The 23,387-nt window shown below is 43.7% G+C and overlaps 1 protein-coding gene across 1 annotated transcript in view; it reads left to right on the plus strand.

Annotated features, from left to right (window-relative positions):
* The window catches only part of TBXAS1 (thromboxane A synthase 1), a 142,317-nt gene that overhangs the window by 50,150 nt on the left and 68,780 nt on the right, over positions 1-23,387 (plus strand). Inside the window, exon 4 of the mRNA XM_001496553.7 lies at positions 11,643-11,739. Within this exon, the coding sequence (XP_001496603.4) occupies positions 11,643-11,739 (97 nt within the window). The remainder of the gene's footprint in view (positions 1-11,642; positions 11,740-23,387) is intronic.

Raw genomic sequence — 23,387 nt, forward strand, 5'->3', positions numbered from 1 at the left:
CACAAGTTTTAGAAGGAACATGGAACAGGTGACTTTTGGAATGCAGGATAAAGGTGCGTAAAGAGAAACAAAGCTCTGAGGTTTCAAGTCTGGCTTTAAATCTGCCAGTAGCAGAAACTGGGAAGTCAGGAGGATAAGAAGTGGTTTCCCAGAACTAGAAAGGAAAACTCAAAACCATCCTTCCATTGACTCCTATGTGTGAGGCACTCTGCTAGCTTCTTGAAGATGCAAGGAAAATAAGATAGGGCTTTGTCCTCAAAGAATTCAGAGTAGTCAGGAGCCTGTCAATAAATAAAAGAGTGAGATGCAAATCAGTGGAAGAATGGACCATGTGCTATGAAAACTGTGAGGATGGAAGGGTCTGAGAAGGCTCCACAGAAGAGGGGACAGGTGACTGGACTGTCAGAAATGTTTTCCAACCTAACAAGATGCAGACTGTGACTTTAGAGCGACTATCGAGTGGGAAGGAATGGGGCATGGAGAGGTACTGCAAATTTGGGGAACCACAAATAGCTTCTTGTGGCAACAGTGTGTGGCTGGTTCCCAAACTGTGTGCCGAGGCATCCCAGGGTGCCACAGGAAATCCACAGGGGCTTCCTGGGATGTTCTAAATATTCATGGAGAACACAGTGACATCTGTTGGTCACTGGGAGAACTACTCTCATTTTTTTGTGTATTCATTTTTCAAATGTCCTCTAAGTTGTTAAAACATGAATAATTATTAAGTTGTTTGGACTTATCTGCTTAAAAATGAGACTGTTATGTACTTCTTCTGGCCTTGGGGGAATATGAAAAATTACTGAGTCATTAAGGTTGTCATAAGTGCTGTGAATTGAGAAAGCTTGGGAATCTTGGAGGAAGAGGCATAGGGCAGAGAAAGGTTGGGAGCTCCTGCTGGGCCCCTCATTACAGGCCAATAAGCTTGGACCTGTCGCTTCAAACAATGGAGAGCCGTTAGAGGTTTAGCATGAATGGGACAACATAGTCAGCTTCTGTTTCACAAAGGTAGATTTGGCCTTGAGCAGAGAGTTGGTCTGGAGGCAGAGAGGCCTCTTGGGAGCTACTGCAGTGGTCCTGGTGAGAGAGACGGGAACTGAACCCAGCGGCATTAGAGGTTGGGACTGGAATACAGCATGCCCCATTAACATTATGGAATTTTTATTGCACACCCAATACTAGTAAATGCTAGACATGAAAGGTAAATAAGACAAGGGTCCTGTGTTTAAAGCAGTCACAGTCAACTGAAAAGTCAGCCAAGAAAACATACAATTAGAATTCGTGGAGAACCATCAGGAGTTAACCAGGCAAGAGGAAAAGGAGTGCTGTTCCAGGAAGGCAGGGGGAACAGCATGTGCAGAGGTATGGAGGTAAGGGAGGATGGAGGGTCTCAGTAACTCAGGTTGATCGTCAGCACTGGTGCTTGGGGTGATGGGAAATAGGAAGTGACGAGGCCAAAGAGTAAGGCAGGGGCTAGTTGTGAAGGACATTGTATGCCATACTAAAGACTCCCAAAGGCTTTGGCCTTGATGGTGACAAACCACTGAAAGGTTTTAAATAAGGAGGTGACAATCAGATTTGTATTTTACAAAGTCTTAGGCAGATAACTGAGTCGGGGCCCGTGTGTAGACAAGCAGCAAGTCAGGAAGGCAAGCCAGAATGATGGAGACATAAATCTCTAAGTGAGAGGTCCAAAGTGCATCTGCGAAGTGAGGGACCAGACACTCTCCTAGCCGGAGTCTGACTAGGGCAGGAGAAAGGAGGCGAACAGACCCCAGGCACCCCAGAGAGGAGAAGGCCTGAAACAGGGCTGCTTCAGTCCATCAAGCTCTATAGAGCTCTGTGAGTTCAGGGCCAGCCCCAAGGCATGAGCGCCCTGAGGCTTCCCACGCAGAAGGGCACACCCTGCTCGGAGTGACAGATGGGAGTCGGAGGAGGCACCTCCAGACTCCAAGGGCCTGTGACTCCGTCACTGGCTCCTCAAGAAAAGTATCCCTAGCAGCTGGAATCTGCTCTGCCACTCAGCTAACTGAAGCTGCCCCTGATCCACTGACAGGTTGGATAGCAAGATGCCTCAATGAGCCGAGCAGGGACAGATCCCCAGGACTCCACAGGCTGTACCTTCTCCGTTGCGCTGTCAGACAGACGTACGTTCAGACCCCTTCTGCAAATGTGTGTGTCTGTGGGGGGGTGTCAGCATGACCTCTCAAGTGTGGCCCACCTGCCGGGATGTGCAGGGCCCTTCACTTCTGATGGGGAGGTTATCACGACCAGCATTTGCCTAAAATTTCACTGTGGACAAATCATCCTCGTGTTTCTCATCTGACCCTCAAAGGAACACATCAAAGAAACGGGCTCAGGAAGGTTGTGGTTTGCTCAAGGGGACACCACTGTTAAATCACAGGGCAGGACCTTGAACCCGAGCCCTGGCAGCTGCACCACGGCCAACCCCCACCCAGACTCTTGACAGACCAGTCTGTGAGGCCAATCCACTGAGAAATCCCTTGGTTTCTTTCTTTTTCTTATTACAAAAGTCACATGCGCTCATTATAAAATACTGGAACATTAAAGAAACACACAACATGACAAGTCAAAGTCCCCCACAATTTAGTCCTCCAGATATGCGCCCTGTCTAATACATCTTCCTCTAGATTCCTCTTGATTTTTTCCAGGGATGTTACTAACACACCCAGCACAGTGCCTGCCACAGCGTATGTGCTCTATAAATGCTTATTGAATGAACGAAGTAATAGTCAGATAGACTATTACTTATTTCCACAACTATACGTGCTATGTTACAGTGTGCTTTTCTATTCCACTGTGTAGCTTGGACATCCTTCTGTGGCCGCGCCGGTAGGTGCCTCCCAGTAAACAGCCTTTATAGCTCGCTCGCCCCTGACAGGGGCAGCCCCTCTGGAACAGGGCCAGCCATAGGCTAGTACCAGCAGTCTACCCTGCCTTGGTTCCTGGAAGGCAGTTGTGAACTATTTTTGTTGAACTGACTGGTCAGGTTTTTTTACAAAAAGAAAACTGCTAATTAAACAAGTCAAGCAAGTGCTATTTTTGTCTGCACAATACTTTACTGATTTGCCTAAATTTCCTCTTCAACCAGGTGCTTTGGAGTTGAATAAACAAATTCTTATGTGCATAAATAAATTTAAATGAATAACTGGCTAAGAATTTTTTGTCCCAAAAGGTGACTATGTATACACTTGGGGTAGAGGGAAGCAAGAATTTACCTTCGTAACTGGGCTGGGGCTTTCTGGTCCATTAAACAAGAAGCTGCTCTGAATTTCCACCTTTAAAAGACACAGTCTGCACAGCTGGAGGCCGGGCTGTTTTCTCTTGCACGCCTATTCAGCACTGGAGCTGCTCCGCAGACAGGGCCCACCTGGGAGAACAGTGTCTGTTGAGTAGATGGCAGTGTGGTTAGCAGTGAGGGGCCCAGGCTTTGGCAGCTGTCAGACTGGGGTCAAGTCCCAGCAACTAACTTAACCTCTCTAAGTCTCAGTTTCCTATTCTGAAAAGTGGGTATAATAACTACCCCATCCATTTTCTATGAGGCTTAAGTGAGATAATCCAGGCAATGCTCTTAGCACAAGACCTGGCAGGCAGGAAACATTCAATTAACACTCATAACTGCGGTCACTTCAGAGGTTCTGAGAAGGGTCCTCGACCCATTCAAATACTTCAATGATATAGGAAGTTCCTTCACACCCTGTGGAGAGTAGACTTAAAATTCAAATATCATACTTTAATCTCCTTTTTAATTCACAGCAATTATAGGATTTAAAGCTACAGCAAACTGCAGAGATTGCCTAGTTTACTGGCATATTTCAGAGGCGAGGAAGCTGAAGTGCAGGGCATTCGGGACCTGCCCCCGAGGGCTGTCTGAGTGAGGTGCAGGGCTGGACGATCCCGGATCCAGCCTCCTGAGCTCTAGTGCGTATTGCTTTGCAGTATACCACTCCATCTCAGGAAGCAGTAAGACATCACCAAACATTCACACCAAGGTACAAAACTGAGATCAGATCCTCTTGGGGGAGGATGTTTTGAGAGGCAGAATGGCATCCAGTATTCACAAGGTTGAGAAGGAAAAGGGGGACCATATTAGTTAGAACTTCTGGATTACAAATAATAGAGACCTGACTCAAACGAACTGACACACACACACTAACTTTAGCTTGGAGGATCCAGTGAAGATGCAGGAGGTAGAGCCTTGAACCAGACTTTGTATTTCCTCAACACTCTCTCTGATGTCTTAAATCTGCCTGCCCCTGTTAGCTCCCTCTGCAGACAGGTCTCACCATGTGGTAGAAAAATGGCCACGAACAGCCCTGGATTCACATATTCCTAGTTCAGCAGCTCCAGGAGAAAGACAGAGCTCTCCCCCTACCCCCTCACAGCCTCCATGTATACATCCAGTGAAGGATTCTGACTGACCCTGACTGGGTCATGTGTCCACCCCGTGGACCAGTCACTGTTGCCAAGGAGATGAGATACTAGGATTGGCCAAGCCTGGATGGTGAGTCCATCCCCATGACCAGAAGGACAGGGTGCTATCATTGACAGATCTTCAAGAACTGTGAAGAATGGGGGAGGGTGCTTCCCTAAGGAGGGCCAGGGAGACAAAACCAGTGGGGCCATCCCCCGCACCCAAAGGGAAGGCCTGAAAAAAACAGCTTCATTTACATGTTTCTCTGTTCAAGATATTTCCAGGAGCTCCTCAAACTATGAGTGTGTGTGTAAATATAAATTCACAAGATTACACAATTTACATGTAAAATGGGGCCAGTTTTCTCACGAGGTTCATAAACCAGCTCTGAAGCAATTCTAAAGGCATTGTGACAAAATTGTTTTTAGCGTGAGCAATATTACTAGAAAAAAGCACAAAGACTCCCAAGGTGACCACTTGGAAGGACAACTTTCATTTGAATGTAGAAGTATTATTTTGGTTTTCTGAAAATCCAGGTTATGTATAAAATTATTTTGATAATAACTAAATCAATACAAATATATTACCAAAATATGTTGGCACCCCAGTGGAAACGCTTTCCTTTTAGATCTAAGAATTTAGGGAAATGAGAATGGGCATGCACTTTGGTTAAATATAGAGCAGGGTTTTTAATTTGAGGTTTGTGGGTCCCCAACCTGGTTACCGTCAATCACATTAGGATCCCCCTGGGGATCTTGTTAAAATTAGAGGGGGCTGGGTCCCACCCCAGATGCTCTGATCAGGGAGGTCTGGGTGGGGCCATGCATCATTATTTTCTGGGTGCTCGAAAGACGGTTTTGACCTGCCACTGAGGCTGAAAGCCCCTGCCTTGGCACGGCCTTTCTCAGAGTGCAGGATTAGTCTTCTGGCGTCGGAATCTGGAAAGCCTGTCAAAATGCAGACTCCTAAGCTCCTAGATCTGACTTGGTGAGGAGCAGAGCTGTGACTCCGTAGTTCATTAAGCTCCCAGGTAACTTAAAAAAAATTTTTTGGAGATAATTATAGATTCACGGGAAGCTGAGAAAAAATGTGCAGAAAGGTCCTGTGTACCCTTTACCCAATGGTAATTTCTCCCAGTGGTAACCTCTTGCATAACTAGAGTACGTTATCAAAACCAGGAAATTGACATTGGTATAAGCCACAACGCTTATTCAGATTTTATCATTCGTGTGTGTGTAATGTTATCACATGTGTAGATTTGTGTAACCACTACTGCAGCCAAGATACAGAACTGTCCCATCACCACAAGGCTTTCTAGAGTGACCCTTTATAGCCACACCAACACATCACTAACCCCATTCCTAACCTCTGGAAGCTAACTTATTCTCCACCTATATAATTTTGTTATTTCAAAAACATTATATAAATGGAATCATATAGTATGTAACCTTTTGAGACTGGCTTTTTTTTCACTCAAATAATTTCCTTGAGATTCATCCAAGTCATTGCATGTATCAACAGTTTGTCCTTTTTTATTGCTGCATAGTGTTCCATTGTATGGATACACCATAGTTTAACCATCCACCCATTGAAGAACATTTGAGTTATTTTCAGTTTTTGTCTCTTATGAATAAAGCTACTATGAACATTCACATACATGTTTTGGTTGAACATAAGTTTTCATTTCTCTGAGACAAATGCCCAAGAGTGCTATTGCGGGTCATACAGTAAGTACATGCTTAGTTTTATAAGAAACTGCCAAACTATTTTCCAAAGTGGCTGTACCATTTTACATCCACACCAGCAATGTATGAATGATCCAGTTTTCCCACAAGCTCTTCAGCATTTGATTTCTTTTTTTATTTTTGCCATTCTAATAGATGTCTGGTGATAGCTCATTGTGGTTTTAATTTACATTTCCCAAATAGCTAGTGATATTGAACACCTTTTCATGTGCTTACTTGACTTCTGTATATCTTGCTCAGTGAAATGTCTGTTCATGTCTTTTGCCCATTTTCTAATAGAATTGTTTGTATTTTAACTGTCGAGTTTTGAGAGTTCTTCATATACTCCACATGCAAGTCCTGTGTCAGATATGTGGTTTGCAAATATTTTCTCCCAGTATATAGCTTGTCTTTTTATCTTTGAAGAAGGTCTTTCAAAGAGTAAAATATTTTTATTTTGATTAAGTCTAATTTATCAATCTTTGTGTTTCATGAATTATACTTTTGGTGTCAAGTATAAGAATTCTTTGCCTAATCCTAGATCCCAAAGATTTTCTTATAAAAGGCTTATAGTTTAATGTTTTAATTAATGTCCATGTTTAGTGCTTTAATTTAATGTCCATGATCTATCTTGAGTTAATTTCTGTATAAGGTGTGATGTTCATTTTTTGCCTATGTAAGTCCAATTGCTCCTGCATCACTTGTTGAAAAGATTATCCTTCCTCCATTGATTTGCTTTTGTTTCTCTGTCAAAAATTAGGTGAGGATATTTGTGTGGGTCTATTCCTGGCGTCTCTATTCTGTTCCATTCATCTATGTGTTTATCTCTCAGCCAATTTTACACAGTCTTGACTAGTGTAGCCAAGTCTTGGAATCTGGTGGAATGAATCCTCCTGCTTGAGTCTTCTTTTTCAAAATTGATTTAGTTATTATAAGTCCTTTGCCTTTTCATATAAATTTTAGAATAACCTCTTCTAGGCTTGCAAAAATTCTTACTGTGACTTTGATAGGAATTGCATTAAGCCTATAGATCAGTTTTGAGAGAACTGACATCTTTACAATGTGGAGTCTTTCAATCCATGAACATGACATATCTCTCCATTTATTTTGGTCTTCTTTGATTTCTTCCATCAGCGTTGTAAATGGAATTCTGTTTTAATTTTGGCTTTCACACGTTCATTGTTAGTATATAGAAATGCTAAATATGTGTGTTTATTGATGTTGAATCCTGCAACTTTGCTGGACTCATTAGTCCAGGATTTTTTTTATTCCTTAGGATTTTCTATGTGGACAATCATGTCATCTGAAATTAGGCAGAATTTTATTTATTCCTTTTCAATCTATATGCTTTTAATTTGTTTTCCTTGACTTATTGTCGCCCTGGCTAGAACTTCCAGTACTATGTTGAATAAGAGTAGTGAGAGTCGACATCCTTGCCTTGTTCCCAATCTTAGGAGAAAGCATTCAGTCTTTCACCATTAACTATAATGTTAGTTATTTTTTGTAGGTTTCTTGTAGATACTCTTTATAAAGTTGAGAAAGTTCCCCTCCATTCCTGAGAATTTTTATCACGAATGAGTGCTGGATGTCATCAAATGCTTTTTCTACATCAACTGATATGATCATACAGCTTTTCTTTTTTATGCAGTTTATATGGCAGATTATATTGATCGAGTTTGGGATCTGATTTGCGGATATTATGTTGAAGATTTTCATGTCCTAAGTTCATAAGGGATATTGGTCTATGGCTTTCTTTTTTTTGTACTGTCTTTTTCAGGTTTTGATATCAGGGTAATACTAGCCTCACAAATTGAGTTGGGAAGTGCTCCTTCTTCTTTTATTTTGTGTTAATTCTGTTAAATGTTTGGTAGAATTCTCCACTGAAACCATCTGAGCTGGGAGATTTTTTTCCAGGAAATTTAAAATTATGAACTCAATTTCTTTTATGGTTACAGGATTCAGGTTGTTTATTTTATTTTGTTTGAGATTCAGTAGTTTGTAGTTGTCAAGCTGTCAAATTTAATGCTGTAAAGTTATTTGTAGTAGTCCCTTATCCTTTTAATGGCTGCATGATCTGTGGTGACATCTTACTTCATTCCTGATATTGGTATCTTCTCTCTTTTTATCTTTGTCAGTCTTGCTAGATGTTTATTAATTTTACAGACTTTTTTTCCAAAGAACTAGTTTTTTGTTTCATTAATTTTCTATTGTTTTTCTGTTTTCAAATGCGTTGATGCCTGTTCTTTTCTTTTTTATACCCTTCCTTCTTCTTGATTTAGGTTTTCTGCTCTTCTTTTTCTAGTTTCTGGAGAAAGGAACTTAGATTATTCATTTAAGATCTTTCCTCTTTTCTAGGGTAGTACTTAGTGCTATAAATTTCTCTCTCAGCACTGTTTGCTTTAGCTGCAACCACCAATTTCTTTTTTTTTTAAGATTTTATTTTTTTTCCCCAAAGCCCCCCGGTACATAGTTGTATATTCTTCGTGGTGGGTCCTTCTAGTTGTGGCATGTGGGACGCCGCCTCAGCATGGTTTGATGAGCAGTGCCATGTCCGCGCCCAGGATTCAAACCAACGAAACACTGGGCCTCCTGCAGCGGAGCGCGCGAACTTAACCACTCGGCCACGGGGCCAGCCCCAGCAACCACCAATTTTGATATGTTATCTAATTATTTCATTATATTTATAATTATAATATAGTAATGTGTTTGTTTTCTTTTATTCCCCTATTTCTTGTTTCACTTTTCTTGCCTTCTTGTGAATTATTTGAACATTTTTTAGATTCTGACATTAAAAATTTTTTGTATATCACTTTGTATAGTTTTCTTAGTGGTTGCATAAATATACTTTTGTAATTTGTCACTGTCTACTGGTATTGATGCTTTATCCCTTTTAGTGACATGGGCAAACCTTACTTCCATTTTGATCCCTTTTCCTTTATTAATTTTTAAATATATTTATCTTAAGTATTTCTTCTAAGTATACTGAACACCACATTAGATAGTGTTATAATTTTTGCTTCTATCATCAAGTGTAATTTAATAAACTCATAAGAGGGATAATGTATAAATTTTACCCATTCCGTTGTTCTTCTTTCCTTTCTGAAGTTCCAGGCTTTCTCTGTTCTCATTTCCCTTCTGTTTGGAGAGCCCCTCTAGCCATTCTTAAGGAGTAGATCTGCTAGTGACAAATTCTCTTAGTTTTCCTTCATGTGACAATGTTGTTATTTCCTCTTTTTTCTTGAAGGATGTTTTCACCAGATATAGAACTTGTGATTGACAGTTCTCTTCTTTCAGCATGTGAAATATGTGCCAATTGCTTCTGGCTTCCGTGTGTGTGTGTGTGTGTGTGTGTGTGTGTGTGTGTTTTTAAAGATTGGCACCTGAGCTAACATCTGTTGCCAATCTTCGTTTTTTTTCCTCTTTTTTTCCTTCTTCTCCCCAAAGCCCCCCCAGTAGAGAGTTGTATATTCTAGCTGTATGTCCTTCTGGGTCTGCTCTGTGGGACGCCGCCTCAGCATGGCTTGATGAGCAGTCCAAGGTCCGTGCTCAGGATCAGAACTGGCGAAACCCTCTGTCGCCGAAGTGGAGTGCACGAACTTAACCACTCGGCCACGGGGACAGCCCCGTCCTTGGTTTCTGATATGAAATCTCCTGTCCTTTAAATTGGTATTCCTCATAGATAATACATCTTTTCTCTCTGGCTGCTTTCAAGATTTTTTTCTGTTTTTAGTTTTCAGAAGTTTAATTATAATATGTCTTGGCATGGATTTCTTTGAGTTTCTCCTATTTGGGATTCTTGAAACTGTAAGTTTATGTCTTTTGACAAATTGGAGAAATTTTCAGCCATTATTTCTTCAAACCCTGGGTGACTTTTAAGCATATTTTAATTTTGAGAAGTGTTACTTTAGACTGGGCTTCAGGAGTCCAAGAACGCCTTGAATTGTATACAAAATGCTGCCAATGTCCACTTTTCTTAGGAGAATGTCCACAGCTTTCACTAGATTCTCAAAAGATTCCATGACACTCCTCACAAATTTTATAGAAGCATTGGTTTATGGCTTCATTGGGTTCTTTTTGGTCTGCTTGGTCAAAACCAGTAAAAAACTAGTTAGTATCATTTCTTTCCTTCTACCACTTCCATTGAATTCCTGTATCCCAAAGATTCCCCCAGCAGCTTTGGAAAATGTGATTACTCAGGCGAATATTTTCTGAGTGCCTAATATGCGCCAGACAAATATTTTTCCCGTAGACAGTGAGAAGGAAAGGAGTTATAAAATTAAAGCCATTTTTAGCTTACGAAAAGTTCCGAGTAACTAGGAATTCGGAGTAAACTTTGTTGTTTTCATGTCTTGTGACTTTACTCTTTAAAATCTGTCCCTTACTGCTCTGAGCTAGATACGGCAGCCGTCAAATTACACCCTGAAAGTATAATTTCACACACTAAAAACATGGCATGATGCAGTGGACCCACTGGTCATCACTCTGGTTTGCTTTATGCAGTTGATGGCCGAGGACTCCTAGTTCCTCAAGCAGGCTCATCCCTGGACAGTTGGACAGTAGATTCCTCTGCCTGGTACACCCTCCTCCAGGACTAACTCCAGTTTATCTTTCAGAACTCAGTTTGGGAAGTAGCTTCTGGGAAGCCTTCATTCTCTCTTCTCCAAGCACTGAGTTGAGTGTGCCTCCAATGTCACCCATGATTGCCAGATGTCACACTGTATGCTGATTTTCCAATTGTCACTCCCACCAGATTGTGAGACCCTTGAAGGCTGTGACTACATCTTGGCTGCTTTTATGTCCTCAGTACTTTAACAAATATAACCAGACATGTCCTTAAGCATTGCCTCTGGTTAGAGCTCACCACCACCAGCTGACTGGCTCATCTTCTCCTCCATCTCTTCATAAATGTCATCAGTATCCACAGAGCTCCTTCAGATATAGGTGTGGCAACGAGATGTTCAGTCCTTCACCAACAGGTTTAATCTTTCCTGAATTCTCGCAAGCATCTGTTTATTAACTCACTTTAGACTTTCTCTAAGAATCAATACAAAAGTTATGAGTCTTCTCTTCCTAGAATGTCTTTCTCTCCACTTTTGGAAACTATGGACAATGCTGACCTCTGCCATTCTCCTTCTTGGTCTTACTACTGGATCTTATGAATTCCTTAGCACTGTGTTTACATTTACAGATCTCTTTCCCATCAGGCTTCGAGCTCCTTAGGAGCAGGGACTGTGTCTTATTCATCCCAGAGTCTCCAGGGACAAGGTGGGAATCCATAAATGTTTGTGGAATGAAATTTGATGTCAGATCATCACAGCTATACTGTTTCTCATGATCAGCACATGTATTTCCTCTTCTTCTCCACATCTTTACTTGCTCTTCATCTTTTATCCTTCATTCTAGGCCACTGTGAATTCTTTTTGGAAAGGAGAAATGGGTAGATAAATACAACACATTTTAAAGTGATTTTTTTTTCTTCCTCCCAGGTACTATTTTGGTCGTCGCATGGTTATCGTCATCTCTGAGCCAGACATGATCAAGCAGGTGTTGGTTGAGAACTTCAGTAACTTTACCAACAGAATGGTATGTAGTTTTCTTTTTGCATATGGATGGATGGGGAATCATTCTAAGATGCAAGGACCACAGATACCATCCAACAGGAACGTGATTGGGCCTCTCATCGGGGTTAGATCAGTTCAACTCAAAACTGAGCTCCCCAGTGAGTTCAGGTTTTCAAAAGAGATGTACAGGACTGGTACAAAAGAACAGCATTTACATTTAAGAAACGCTTCAAGAAAGCTAAAGCTCAAGAGAAGTCATGGCTAATAAAAACGCTAAAACCAGGAGGGTTTTTTAAAGCTGTGTTCAAAGCCAGAGGAATCCAGAGGGCACAGGTCAAGTGACTGAGGAAGACTGAGCAAAGTTAATAAATGCCAAAGGGAAAGCAACATTTTGAGCCTCTTGCACTTACATCTTTCCCAGACAGTATAAAAGTCTTAAGGCCAGAAAGGGAAGACAAACCATATTACAGGGAAATGCGTCCCAAGGTAGCAGGAGGAGCCTGAAGGAGGGTCCCTTATGTCAGTTCAAATCTCCACTCCACTAGAGGATGTGCATATTCCATCTTTTTTAGAAAGTACATATCCTTTTTATCTTTGATGAGAAATCCCAAAGAATGGAAGAGGTGACAGCAAGTGGCAGAGGACAGTGTCGTCCATATTTTCCAAAAATAGGGAGATAGGAATTCTAGCAGAGCAGAAGAATAACCTCTATCTTGATTCTTGGAAAGAGTCCAAAGTGAATTAATAAGCACTTGCTTGTGAGAATTCAGAGAATCACTATGTGCCAAACTTTGTTTTTTCTTTTGGTCAAATTAAACTCATCTTCCATTCTTAAAGGCATAGTAGGTAATGTCTTCGCTCTTTTCTTGGTTATTTGGTAAACTTGTGCACACCTGCCATATGCCAGGCACTGTCTAGGTGCTGATCATGAAGAGAAAGAAGACTCAGTCTTGCCCTCAAGGAGCTCACAGTCTAGTGACAGAGGCAGACAGGCAAACAGGACAGGACAATATGGTGTGGTGAGTGCTACTATGATGGGAGACACTGCGCCATCCAGAATGGGGACAGAGGACGGCTTATTAGATGGGAGATCCCTGGGGCTGTCTTAATTAGCATAGCCCCCCTGCACTCTCTTCTGGCTGAGCCACCCAGAGTGGCTTTTTCTCGTTAAATTTCACGAGAACTTATGAGATTGATACAGCTATCACCTCTATTTTACAGACAAGGAAACTAACACTCAGCAAGGTTAAGTAACAACGCTGATCACACGACTAATAGGAAGAAGAGCAGGGGTTCATTTTTCATCTCCCAACTCAAGTCCAGGGCTCTTTTTACTGCCACTACTATAACAACTGCCGCAGGTGACCTTTCTAGATTATCAAGGTTTCATTGAGTAGTTAGTTGCTCACCCAAAACATGCTCATCTTCCAGCTCCAGAGCATCATGCCCAATTCCAGACACCACATAACCACCACAAAGAGGTGACCTGGAGGGAGATGACTGCCTCGCCTGCTAACTCCATCACGTCAGAAGGGCTGAAGGAACTGTAGAAATTTAATGACTTCTCTGCTGCCTCTAGGTTCTCTTCCCCAAACATTATGTTATTCTTCTGTTCAAAGGCCCCTAAAGGTTTTGTGTGGTGTCGAAGTCTTAGAGACTGAGTCTGACCATTAAATGCAGTTGTAGATTGTTGCCCCAGCAGATTCAGCAAGGAATTTTGATTAAAGAAGTGGGGGAAGGGGCTGGCCCCGTGGCCGAGTGGTTAAGTTCACGCGCTCCGCTGCAGGCGGCCCAGTGTTTCATTGGTTGGAATCCTGGGCGCCGACATGGCACTGCTCATCAAACCATGCTGAGGCAGCGTCCCACATGCCACAACTAGAAGGACCCACCACGAAGAATATACAACTATGTACTTGGGGGCTTTGGGGAGAAAAAGGAAAAAAATAAAATCTTTAAAAAAAAAAGAAAGCAGTGGGGGAAGCCAGTGAGTCAAAGGGCCTGGACCACCAAGCCGCGTCCGAGTGGGCAGCAAAGGCACTCGGAGAACCTGCCATGGTTCTTGAGCAGGCCTTAATCCCTGGGCAGTGAGATGAGATATGGCAGCCGTATGTCTCCTTACATGACACCCAGGATGTCACCAGGGCATGAGACCCCAACAGCTGACCTGGAAGAGGGCTGCATTCTAATTAACGTGCTAGGTAGGAGCAGACATATACTCAACACACATGTTCAAGCAGGGGAGACAAAACAAAGTTGCCCTAGCTTCAGTCAATTTCTCCTCCAAACCATTTGTCTGTCCTCCCTTACTTTCTCCACCCCTTGGACAATCTGTAGGCCCCAAACTCCAGAATATGGTTCCAATTTCCTTCTTCCACTCAACACAGTACCCGCAGGATAAAGTTCTAGTTTCCAGATGAGATTTAAGGGGATCTGTTATTTAGATCCATTACATATGCTCCAACCTCAGCTCTCACTGCTCCCCAATATAAGCGTCGCTCTAGCTGGACAGGCCCCTCCATTCTCTCTGTAACCTGCTCTGGAAAGCCCTGCCCCTGTGCCTTGGCTCACGCTGACACTCCCACTAGAACTGGAGGCAGCAGGACAGTGGGTCTTGCATTTACTAGCAAGATGAGCTTGAGGGAATTACTTAACTTCTTGAAGCCTCTCATTCTTCCTTTGGAAAATGAGGATATGACCTGCCTTACTGGGCTGTTGTGAGGCTAAATGAGATCACGCAGACAAGCCCTGCCTTAGAAGCGGGAGAGACACGCACTCAACGTGCCTTGGCTGCTGTTAACAAGATCCTCCACCTCTCCCACACCCATCTAAACCCTAGCTGTTCTTCAAGGCTCTCCTCAGATTCTGCCTCATCCGTGAAGCTTCGATCCATATTTACTGTCCCCTGTCTGAACTCTTACAGCATTTATCATCGCATCACTTATTTTCACAAGTGATCCCACTGTGCCTTCTACTATTTACAGTTAAATGAAGGTATGCCTTTCACCCTAACTTGATTAGCTCTTTAAGGCTTGTACTTCTTTTTTATACCCCGTGGGCCAAACAGATAACTACCATTTAGTATCTAGTATATTCTTCTTCAAACTGAATTGAATCTCCATCAACTTGACATTCTCCCCAGAAGAACCGGGTATTACCTGAACCTGGAGATTCAATATACTCTCCCTCTTCCAGGTCATTCATAAACACATAAAAAGACCCATCAAAAATCTCTAGGAAACCCCCATGCTTATCATCTTCCATCTGGGAATGTATCCATTTATCTTTACCCTTGTTTATCGTCTTTAAGCCAATTCCATATTCATGATAAAACAATCCTTAGTGACTCAATTTTGTAAAAACACTCTTTAGAGTGGGATTTTCTCACAGGTTTTTGAAAGTCAAATTAAATTGGTTTCTGTGGTTCCCTCTTATCCATATGCTTATTTATCTGCTCTAAGAACTCAAGGAGATTAGTGAGGCGTGATTTCTCCTTACCAACTCCATGCGGCCTTCCCTCTAATAAGCCGTGTTTACTTAAGTGTTCCGCGATTCGGCTTTATTATACATTCATTCAGTAAACATTAAACGCTTACTCCATGCAAGCTTTTACCAAATGGTCCCTTGTGATACAGAAAATACCTCAGCATATTAGTTTGATACATTAAGTGAGAGGGAACTTAAATAACGCATGGCTTCATTTTCCGACTGTGAGAACCCATCTCTGCTCACAAATCCAGGCTTGATGCATGGGTGTCCTTGACAGCCTCGTGGAGAGTGGCTGTCCTGTGGGAAGCTGGGTTCAGCTCTGAAATTTGATGTGAGCTGTAAGCATCCCATGAGGGACTGACGGAGCACACTGGCTGGAGGTAGGGTGACACCACGGGAAACTCCCTGACATACATTGGTATTGAGCAAATATTTGAATTCAAAAGTTGTTGAACAAGGGGCTAGCCCAGTGGCATAGTGTTTAAGTTTGCATGCTCCACTTTGGCAGCCTGGGGTTCACAGGTTCGGATCCTGGGCGCAGACCTAGTATCACTTATCAAGCCACACTGTGGAGGCATCTCACGTAAAATAAAGGAAGGCTGACACAGATGTTAGCTCAGCAACAATCTTCCTCAAGCAAAAAGAGGAAGATTGGCAACAGATGTTAGCTCAGGGCCAATCTGCCTCACACACACACACAAAATTGTTGAATGAAGTATTTTTTCAAACTCCAGAACACTGGGCTGAACAGACTGTGGGTCAGATCCAGTGTGGCAGTTCTAACATCACGCTTTCCTGTCCACACTTATTGAAGCACTCCATTCTGTGCAGCATCTCTGCTCCTGCTTGCCCACCTTCCAAATGGACTCCTTGAGCCTCCATCAGGGCCCTCAGCACTTCCTGAAGTCCCTTCATGGTGGTGCAACCACAGTTCACCGTTAAACCCAAATCAGTCTTCCTAGCCTTCACAGAACCTCAGTTGTCCCAGTATCTCAGGACTTGGTTATTCTTTAGATATTTTTAGTTATCTCCCGTTACCATTGGGTTCTCAGTGAAGCCATGGGGGCAGCTCCTTTTTTAATATCTGAGGAAACAGGAGCCGGGTCCGTATGACTCAGCAGAAATGGTCATAAGCAGCAGTAGGACTTCTGATTCCCAGCCTCCGCTCAAGGCCGGGAGTCAGGGAAGCTGTGGGAAGGGTGATAAGAGGGACAGTGGTCTCAGGCCCATGGCAGACTGGTTTAGCTGGATGGGGGCACGGAGAGGATGTGTCCAGTCACTAAACCTGCTGTGGGGAGCTCTGAGTTCTGGTCCAAAATAACAGCGTGGAGAGTGGGTCAGGCTGCAGGCATGCCCATTCCAGGTTCCACCGCTTGTACGTGGAGTGGAGGTGGAAGGTGGTAGTGGCTGTATGTGTGTGGGGTGTGGGTGCCAGCCCTCAGGTCCTCACAGGCAACACAGGGGTCACCTCTCCAGGCACAGGTCCAGCCACTCCATCAACTCACAAGAGTCACATCTAAAGCCATGTGATGGATTCGGTCGTGGTTTTATCCAGAAGCAAAAAAAAACCCAGTGCCTGGCTGCCCCACATGTAGCCCCTCCAAGGGCTGCCTTCATCCTCTCACCACATGGTTGTTGGAATCTTAGGACGAGTTCCTGTGGAACCACAAAGCCCTCAGCTCTGGCAAAGAAAAGTTCTGAGGCAAATTAGTCACTGGAAACCTGATTACCGTCTGCATGTGTGGCAGCACCCCATTGCGGAGAAGAACAGGCATGTATCAGCTCATCGCAGAGCTCCCCAGCAAGGAAGACTCCATTCAGAGCTCCGGGGGGGTCGGGTCACCTGTGCTGGGGCCACAGGGACCTGCCTGCTGGCATCTACTGAGGAGAGAGGGGGCCTCGGCAGGTTGGCCACAAAATTGTCCCCCTACCCCTGTAGCTGGTACCTCTCCACCGACAGCTTTTGTTTTTTTTTGTTTTTTTTTTTTAAAGATTTTATTTTTTTCCTTTTTCTCCCCAAAGCCCCCCGGTACATAGTTGTATATTCTTCGTTGTGGGTCCTTCTAGTTGTGGCATGTGGGACGCTGCCTCAGCGTGGTTTGATGAGCAGTGCCATGTCCGCGCCCAGGATTCGAACCAACGAAACACTGGGCCGCCTGCAGCGGAGCGCGCGAACTTAACCACTCGGCCACGGGGCCAGCCCCATCCACCGACAGCTTTTGAAAACTTGCTCACCTAGAGTTTCTGATATAACTAAAACACTGAGTAAACTAAAACATGCGGGTTTTCAAATGTGAGCAGTAAGACTTAACGTTGCGAGAATCGTTTTCGTGCGTGACTTAGGGACGCTCTAGCCACCTCCGTCAAACCTTGAATTCTTTTTTAACTTTGCGTTTGTTGAGAAGGGTCAACCACAGGATGGGTCCACAGCTCTGAGCGAGGCGGGGGTTCTTACTTAACATGCAGACGGCAGAGAACCAGAAACTCAGGAGTGCAACCGCATTTGCCTCCTATTTGGAGGCAGCTCTCCTTGTTCTATGTGAAACATTGTGCTCTGCACAGGAAACCCTCCAGCCTAAGCTGGAAGTTTCTAAGCCTGGGATGGGCTGCCCAGGGCAGTCCCCGAGTGACAGGACGGTGGGATACCAGCCCCCCGCAGGCTCTTCTTTCACCTACTTTTCCCATGTCTGGATATTGGCTGGTCCTAAAAAAGCTAGATCCCAGGAAGAGCATTTGATCTGTACAAAAACCTCGCTTCCCCTTTTCGACATTGTAGGTAAATTTGAACTCTAACATCTTGAAAGGCACCGGAGGCCTCGGGAAGCCTTAGGAAAGCAGGAATAGCGCTAAGTGGTATTGATCTGACTGCCCAGACGTTCTTCTGTCAATGCCAGGCAGAACTGTTTTAAACTTCAAAATCTTGTTGAAAATGATTTCATATTTTGTGTCTTCCTAGACCCTTGGTTCAGCAGGAAGCCATCTTTATATTTTTTTTAAAAAAAATAAGTAAAATCTTGTTCTTATATTTATACCTCCTCTCCCTAACTCTTGTGGTGGCTGAAGTGGAAATAGGTGTGTCAACTAGGAGATTAACCGCTAGAATTTTGAGGACAGGACAGTAAATGAGCCATAGAAGCAATTCTGGTCTCTTAATGCTTATAATCCTGACCATTCCGTGGAAGTCAAGTGACAGCTCTCCTTCTCATCTCCTTTTTATAACACCCTTTCCATTTCCATCTTCTCCCTCTTATAAGTCACAGCCCAGCAGTGTGGGAAAGGCACTTGGCTTAAATTTAAAGAAATGAAACCAGATTCCAGATTTGCTCCCTTTTACTAGCTGTGTAACTTGAGCCAGTCCTTGAACTTCTCTGAGCCTCAATCTCCTCTTGTGTAAAATATGAGCGTCAGACTAGCTGACCACGTGGTTCCCAGTTCAGGTGGCAGTCGGTGCCAACAGGTAAACCATGGAGTCCCACCAGCATCCCAGAGAGCCATTTTCAGCTTCAGATGCAAGGCTCCCTCTTGGGGCCCATCAGGAGAATTTCTTCTCCTAAGAGTGACAGGCACTATATCAGGGACACCTTTGTCCCTCCTGACTGTTGCTTCTGGCAAGAAACTCTGCTGAGAGCTGTTGAAGATTTTCTCCAGAAGATTTAACCAGGCCCCTGACCCCCTTCCCCGTAAGGAAGGACCCACGCTGTCAGGCACGCTGGGATGGAAGCACAGTTCCAAGCCTGTGCTTCCTTCCTCCTTGGTGGGTAAGCTGCTGGGCACTCTCTCAGGCAGAGCTGCCAGAGCACATTGCACGCCTCTGACCAAATCAGAAGAGGCCCCCCTTCCACCAGCTGATGCTGAGTTGGCAGACGGAGCCTGAGCTGGGTTTAGCCCCTATGGGCCCCCTGAGCCAGCTCCTTGAGCTACGGACATGCCACACCACCTTACTTGGGAGGGGAAGGGAAGATTGTATGATTTTTATGATCATCTTCTAAGCGCAAAGGTGAATGGGTGGAAATTGTCCAGTGGGGACAGAACAATTTTACTCTTTCAAAACACCAAAATATAAGCCCTGCTTGGTTGAAATCTTTGTACAACCAGAGAGCAATAGTTATATGCTGAAAATAGCATATGTCCTCAAGTATAGAATTTGGGGTTATCCAAGTGATAGAATTCTAGAGTTTTCATTGATTATAATACAACGAGGGGCAGTGCCGGACATTTCACACACCCAGGTGAGGAGGGAGACAGGTGGTGCCTGGAGCTTCCTCCTGTGTGCAAGGTTGAGTGAGAATCAGAAAGCAAGCTTGCAACAGCGGACTTGGCCTCTTTGTGATCACTGCATACTTTCTGATATTAATATTTTTGCAGCCTACTTGACATACTCAGCAATCCTCACATCATGACCACCGATTTATAACAGCGTCTCTCAGAGTTTTTAAAAGCACCTCTCTCTGTAGACCTCTTACCTGCAGTTCTGTGTGGCTGTTTGAGGAGAACTTAACTGCCCTGCCAAGGCATCATAGAGATCAGACAGCTCTTGAGTCAACACTCTCGCATGTTCCAGGACACAAGAAAACTTTTCTTGGCCACGGCTTCATATTCTTTTATGCCTCTTATGCCTTTTTCATAACAACATGCATACTCAGTTATCACAAAAATGCTCTGCATGCCTTTTGCAGCACCCTGGGAAGAGTCAGTGGTTCTATGTGGCTCCACCAGGTCAGCAGAGAATCACTGGTTTTGCCTGTGATAAACACCTAGTAAATGGTTGCTGTCTTCATGTGAGCACAGAATGCCGAGGTATTGGTTTTCTTTAATAACTTGCTCCTCAGGATTGTATAATTCTTCAAAGTTTAAAGTTTATGCTTAGCTAGTCTAATAAGAAGTTAGATTCTATTTTAAGCGATCTTAATTGAAAAGACAGACATGTTCAACTGTCCAAGGGAAGCTTAGCAGGGGAGCCACGAGATTGCTCCTGAACCATCACTGCTTATCCGGACAGTGCTTCCTACTTACTGAAGAGTTATCAAAAAATTAACGGACTAATGTGAAAGGCACTTTGTTAGTCGTAAGATCAACAAATGTTGGTTGTAAACCACCCCATTCCCGCCCTCCAAGTCATCTGTGAGCTCCTTAAGGGCAAGAATTCCATTCTTTGTCTTGATAGTTTCAGTGCCAGCATTGTGCCTGACACACAGTGGCTGCTCAATAAATGTTCACAGCTTGCTAACACTGTGACGGACAGGATTTTAGTTGAGTGAGAGGATGACTCCTAGGTTTGGGGTGTGCGTTAGAATAGGTTTTTCAAACTTTTTTGACTGTAGCCTATAGTAAGAAACATTTCACATCATGACACAGAAGACACACATATGCTCTCACACACATCCTCTCTCATGCACACACACACACACACGTGATCTCACTCTCACACACCCTCTCATCCACTCACACATACACACTCACATACACACACTCTTTCTAACACACACCCCGCTATCTTGAACAAAAATTTAATAACAAAATACTTACTCTAACTTTGTGAAACACTCTTCTGTATTTTCTACTCCATTCTATTTCTTGTTTCTATTTCTTTTCTTTCTTTAGTGCTGATTACCACCCATTACACTGATTTCATGACTGGCTATGGCCTGCAGCCTGGAACCCCCCAGCCCGAGAGTGATTGGAGGTCCCTTTTCTGAGACGCGGGACACAGGGCTAGGCTGACCAGAGTCTGACCAGTAAAGCCCTGTTTCCTTGGCTCTTCCTTCCCGAGACCAGTGTTCCCTTCCTGCCCCAACACCCACAGTCCGGTCCCCATCAAATTTCCCAGTCCCGTCCCTCTGTCCTTCAGAGGAGAGTCATCTGTACCTTCCAAGGCATCACTCAGTGAATCTAATCAATTATTATGTGTGGACAGGGCTGGGGGAGGGGGAACAGGGAGTAACCGATAGGCACAGAGCTTCAATTTGGGGACAGAAAAAGAGTTTTGTGGATGGACAGTGGTGATGGCTGCACAACAATGTGAATGTACTTAATACTACCGAAGTGTACACTTAAAAACGGCTAAGATAGTAAATTTTATGTGTATTTTGCCACAATCTAAAAATAGATATATGTGTAGACAAACTAATAAAAAAAACATACCTGGAGTAGTCTCCTGGAGACAAAGTCCCAGGGTTGGAAGAGTTCTTGAAGGACATTTAGACCAAACCCCCTGGGTGCCCAAGTCTCCTGTGCAGAATTTCCAAGAAGTGGGGTATGGTCTCCAGCGATGGGGAGCTCATCACTCAAGGCAGGTTATTTTATCTTTGAACAATTCTTACTTTTGACTCTGGAAAGTTCTCCTTTCGATGAGCTAGACTTCTCCCTGTAGCTTCCACTATTGACCCCAGTTCTACCCCTCAGGGTCACAAAAACACCCTAATTCCCTCTTCCACGTAACGCATTCGATAAATATTTTTTGAGCACATACTAGTGCCATTATCTGATCTTCCAAGTCTTCTCTTCCCAGCCAAACATTCTGAAATCTGACAACTATTTTCTATGATATTATGTCATGTTCTCTCACCATCCGACTGCTCTTCGGAAATGACCAATTTGCTGCTCTCTCTCTTAAACCATCTAGAAAGGAAAACATTATTTTACCCAATGCCCCTCAAATTTTCCCGTAAAAAATGGAGAATTCTAGTGGAAGTTGGAGGCTGAAGGGAGAGCACTGTCATGGCAGGTTGGTGAGGGGGACATCTGAGGGCACTGCTGACGTATTGCATGGAAGGCTAGATTCATCCTCCAGATGCAAGATAAAAAATATTGGGGATCCAATAGTTAGGTCTGAAGGACAGATACAAAATCCAGCCAATCTTTGCTCCTACCTCTAATTTATTCTGTGTCATCAGAACCCCATAAACCATCACCCAGCTTTCCTTGGAGTGAAATGCTTTATTACACATAGCATGGCATTAAGACAGGGCGTTTGCGAGTATAAAATATACATAATGTATGATTTCCTCCTTTGATTCTGGAACCTAAACAAATGGGTTATGTTCCAAAAATTCCATAAAACTACAATTCTATAGTGACCATGGCACTCTTAAAGCATTTCTTTCTATATATAGAGAAGTACTCCTCTGCAGAAAAATATCCCAGCAACTTGGTTATAATATATAATTAAATCCCCCGTAGATACTTTGCAGTTATGTTTTATAGCTTATTTTGAGTGTTCATATTTTATCAGAAAATTATAATTTTCCTCTAAATAGGAATTTTTACAAGGCTTTTGAATTATGATGGCTGGCTTCATGTTTCAACTATAATTAAAGCAGTGAAAAGAAATAGCGAAACCGTACATCACAGGTGGTTCTGAAGGGTGCTTGGTGCTCCAACCTCCCTGCCTCCCCACACCCTGCAGCCCTGGGGCTGGGGGTGCTCCCACCAGCTGTGGGGCCCCAGTTTTGACCTCTTGGTGGGAGTAGCTGCTTTCAGAAAGGAACAGAATGGCCAGAGAAGAAGAGATGAGGAGACCTCATCCTTTGCAGTCTTCCAGACTCAGCTTGAATATCTCCTCCTCAGAGATGCTTCCTGACCATTTAGTCCCCTATCATTGTCTCACTTCTCCCTATTTCTTCCTTCATAACACATGCACTTTCTCATGAACGGTAATGATATCTATTTGCTAGTTTATGAGCTTACTGTCTGCTTCCCCATCAGCCATCAACTCCATGCAGCCCAAAGCAATGTCTTCTTTATTCAACACTACATAGCATATATTAGACATTCAGCAAATGTTTGTTGAATGAGAAAAATGAATGAATAAATGAATGGAAGAACACAGAAAGATCCTGACAGGAGTTCTCCTGGAAGAAGCTTTGTTGGGATATGCTTCCGAAGGACTCTCCTTTGTCCCCCTACCCCTCCGCCCCAACTCTCCCCCTTTTCTGCCACCCCCCCCCCACACACACACACCAAGGACCCAGACATATAGTCTGTTAGCTCCCGGACCAACCTGACCCGTCCAGCCACACAAAACCTCTTGCTACAAAGTTCAGACGTGAAGCTCCAGCCCAGGCAAGCCTAGCCCACACCCAGAAGCCTGCTGTTGGGTCCTCGGGGAACCCTCACTCAGTAGAGGGGCTGCAGAACACACAGAAGCTGCTGAGTTATTTATACAGTGGTGACCACATTGTAACA

The sequence above is a fragment of the Equus caballus genome, chromosome 4 (genome assembly GCF_041296265.1).
Source record: "Equus caballus isolate H_3958 breed thoroughbred chromosome 4, TB-T2T, whole genome shotgun sequence".
NCBI lineage: Eukaryota > Metazoa > Chordata > Mammalia > Perissodactyla > Equidae > Equus > Equus caballus.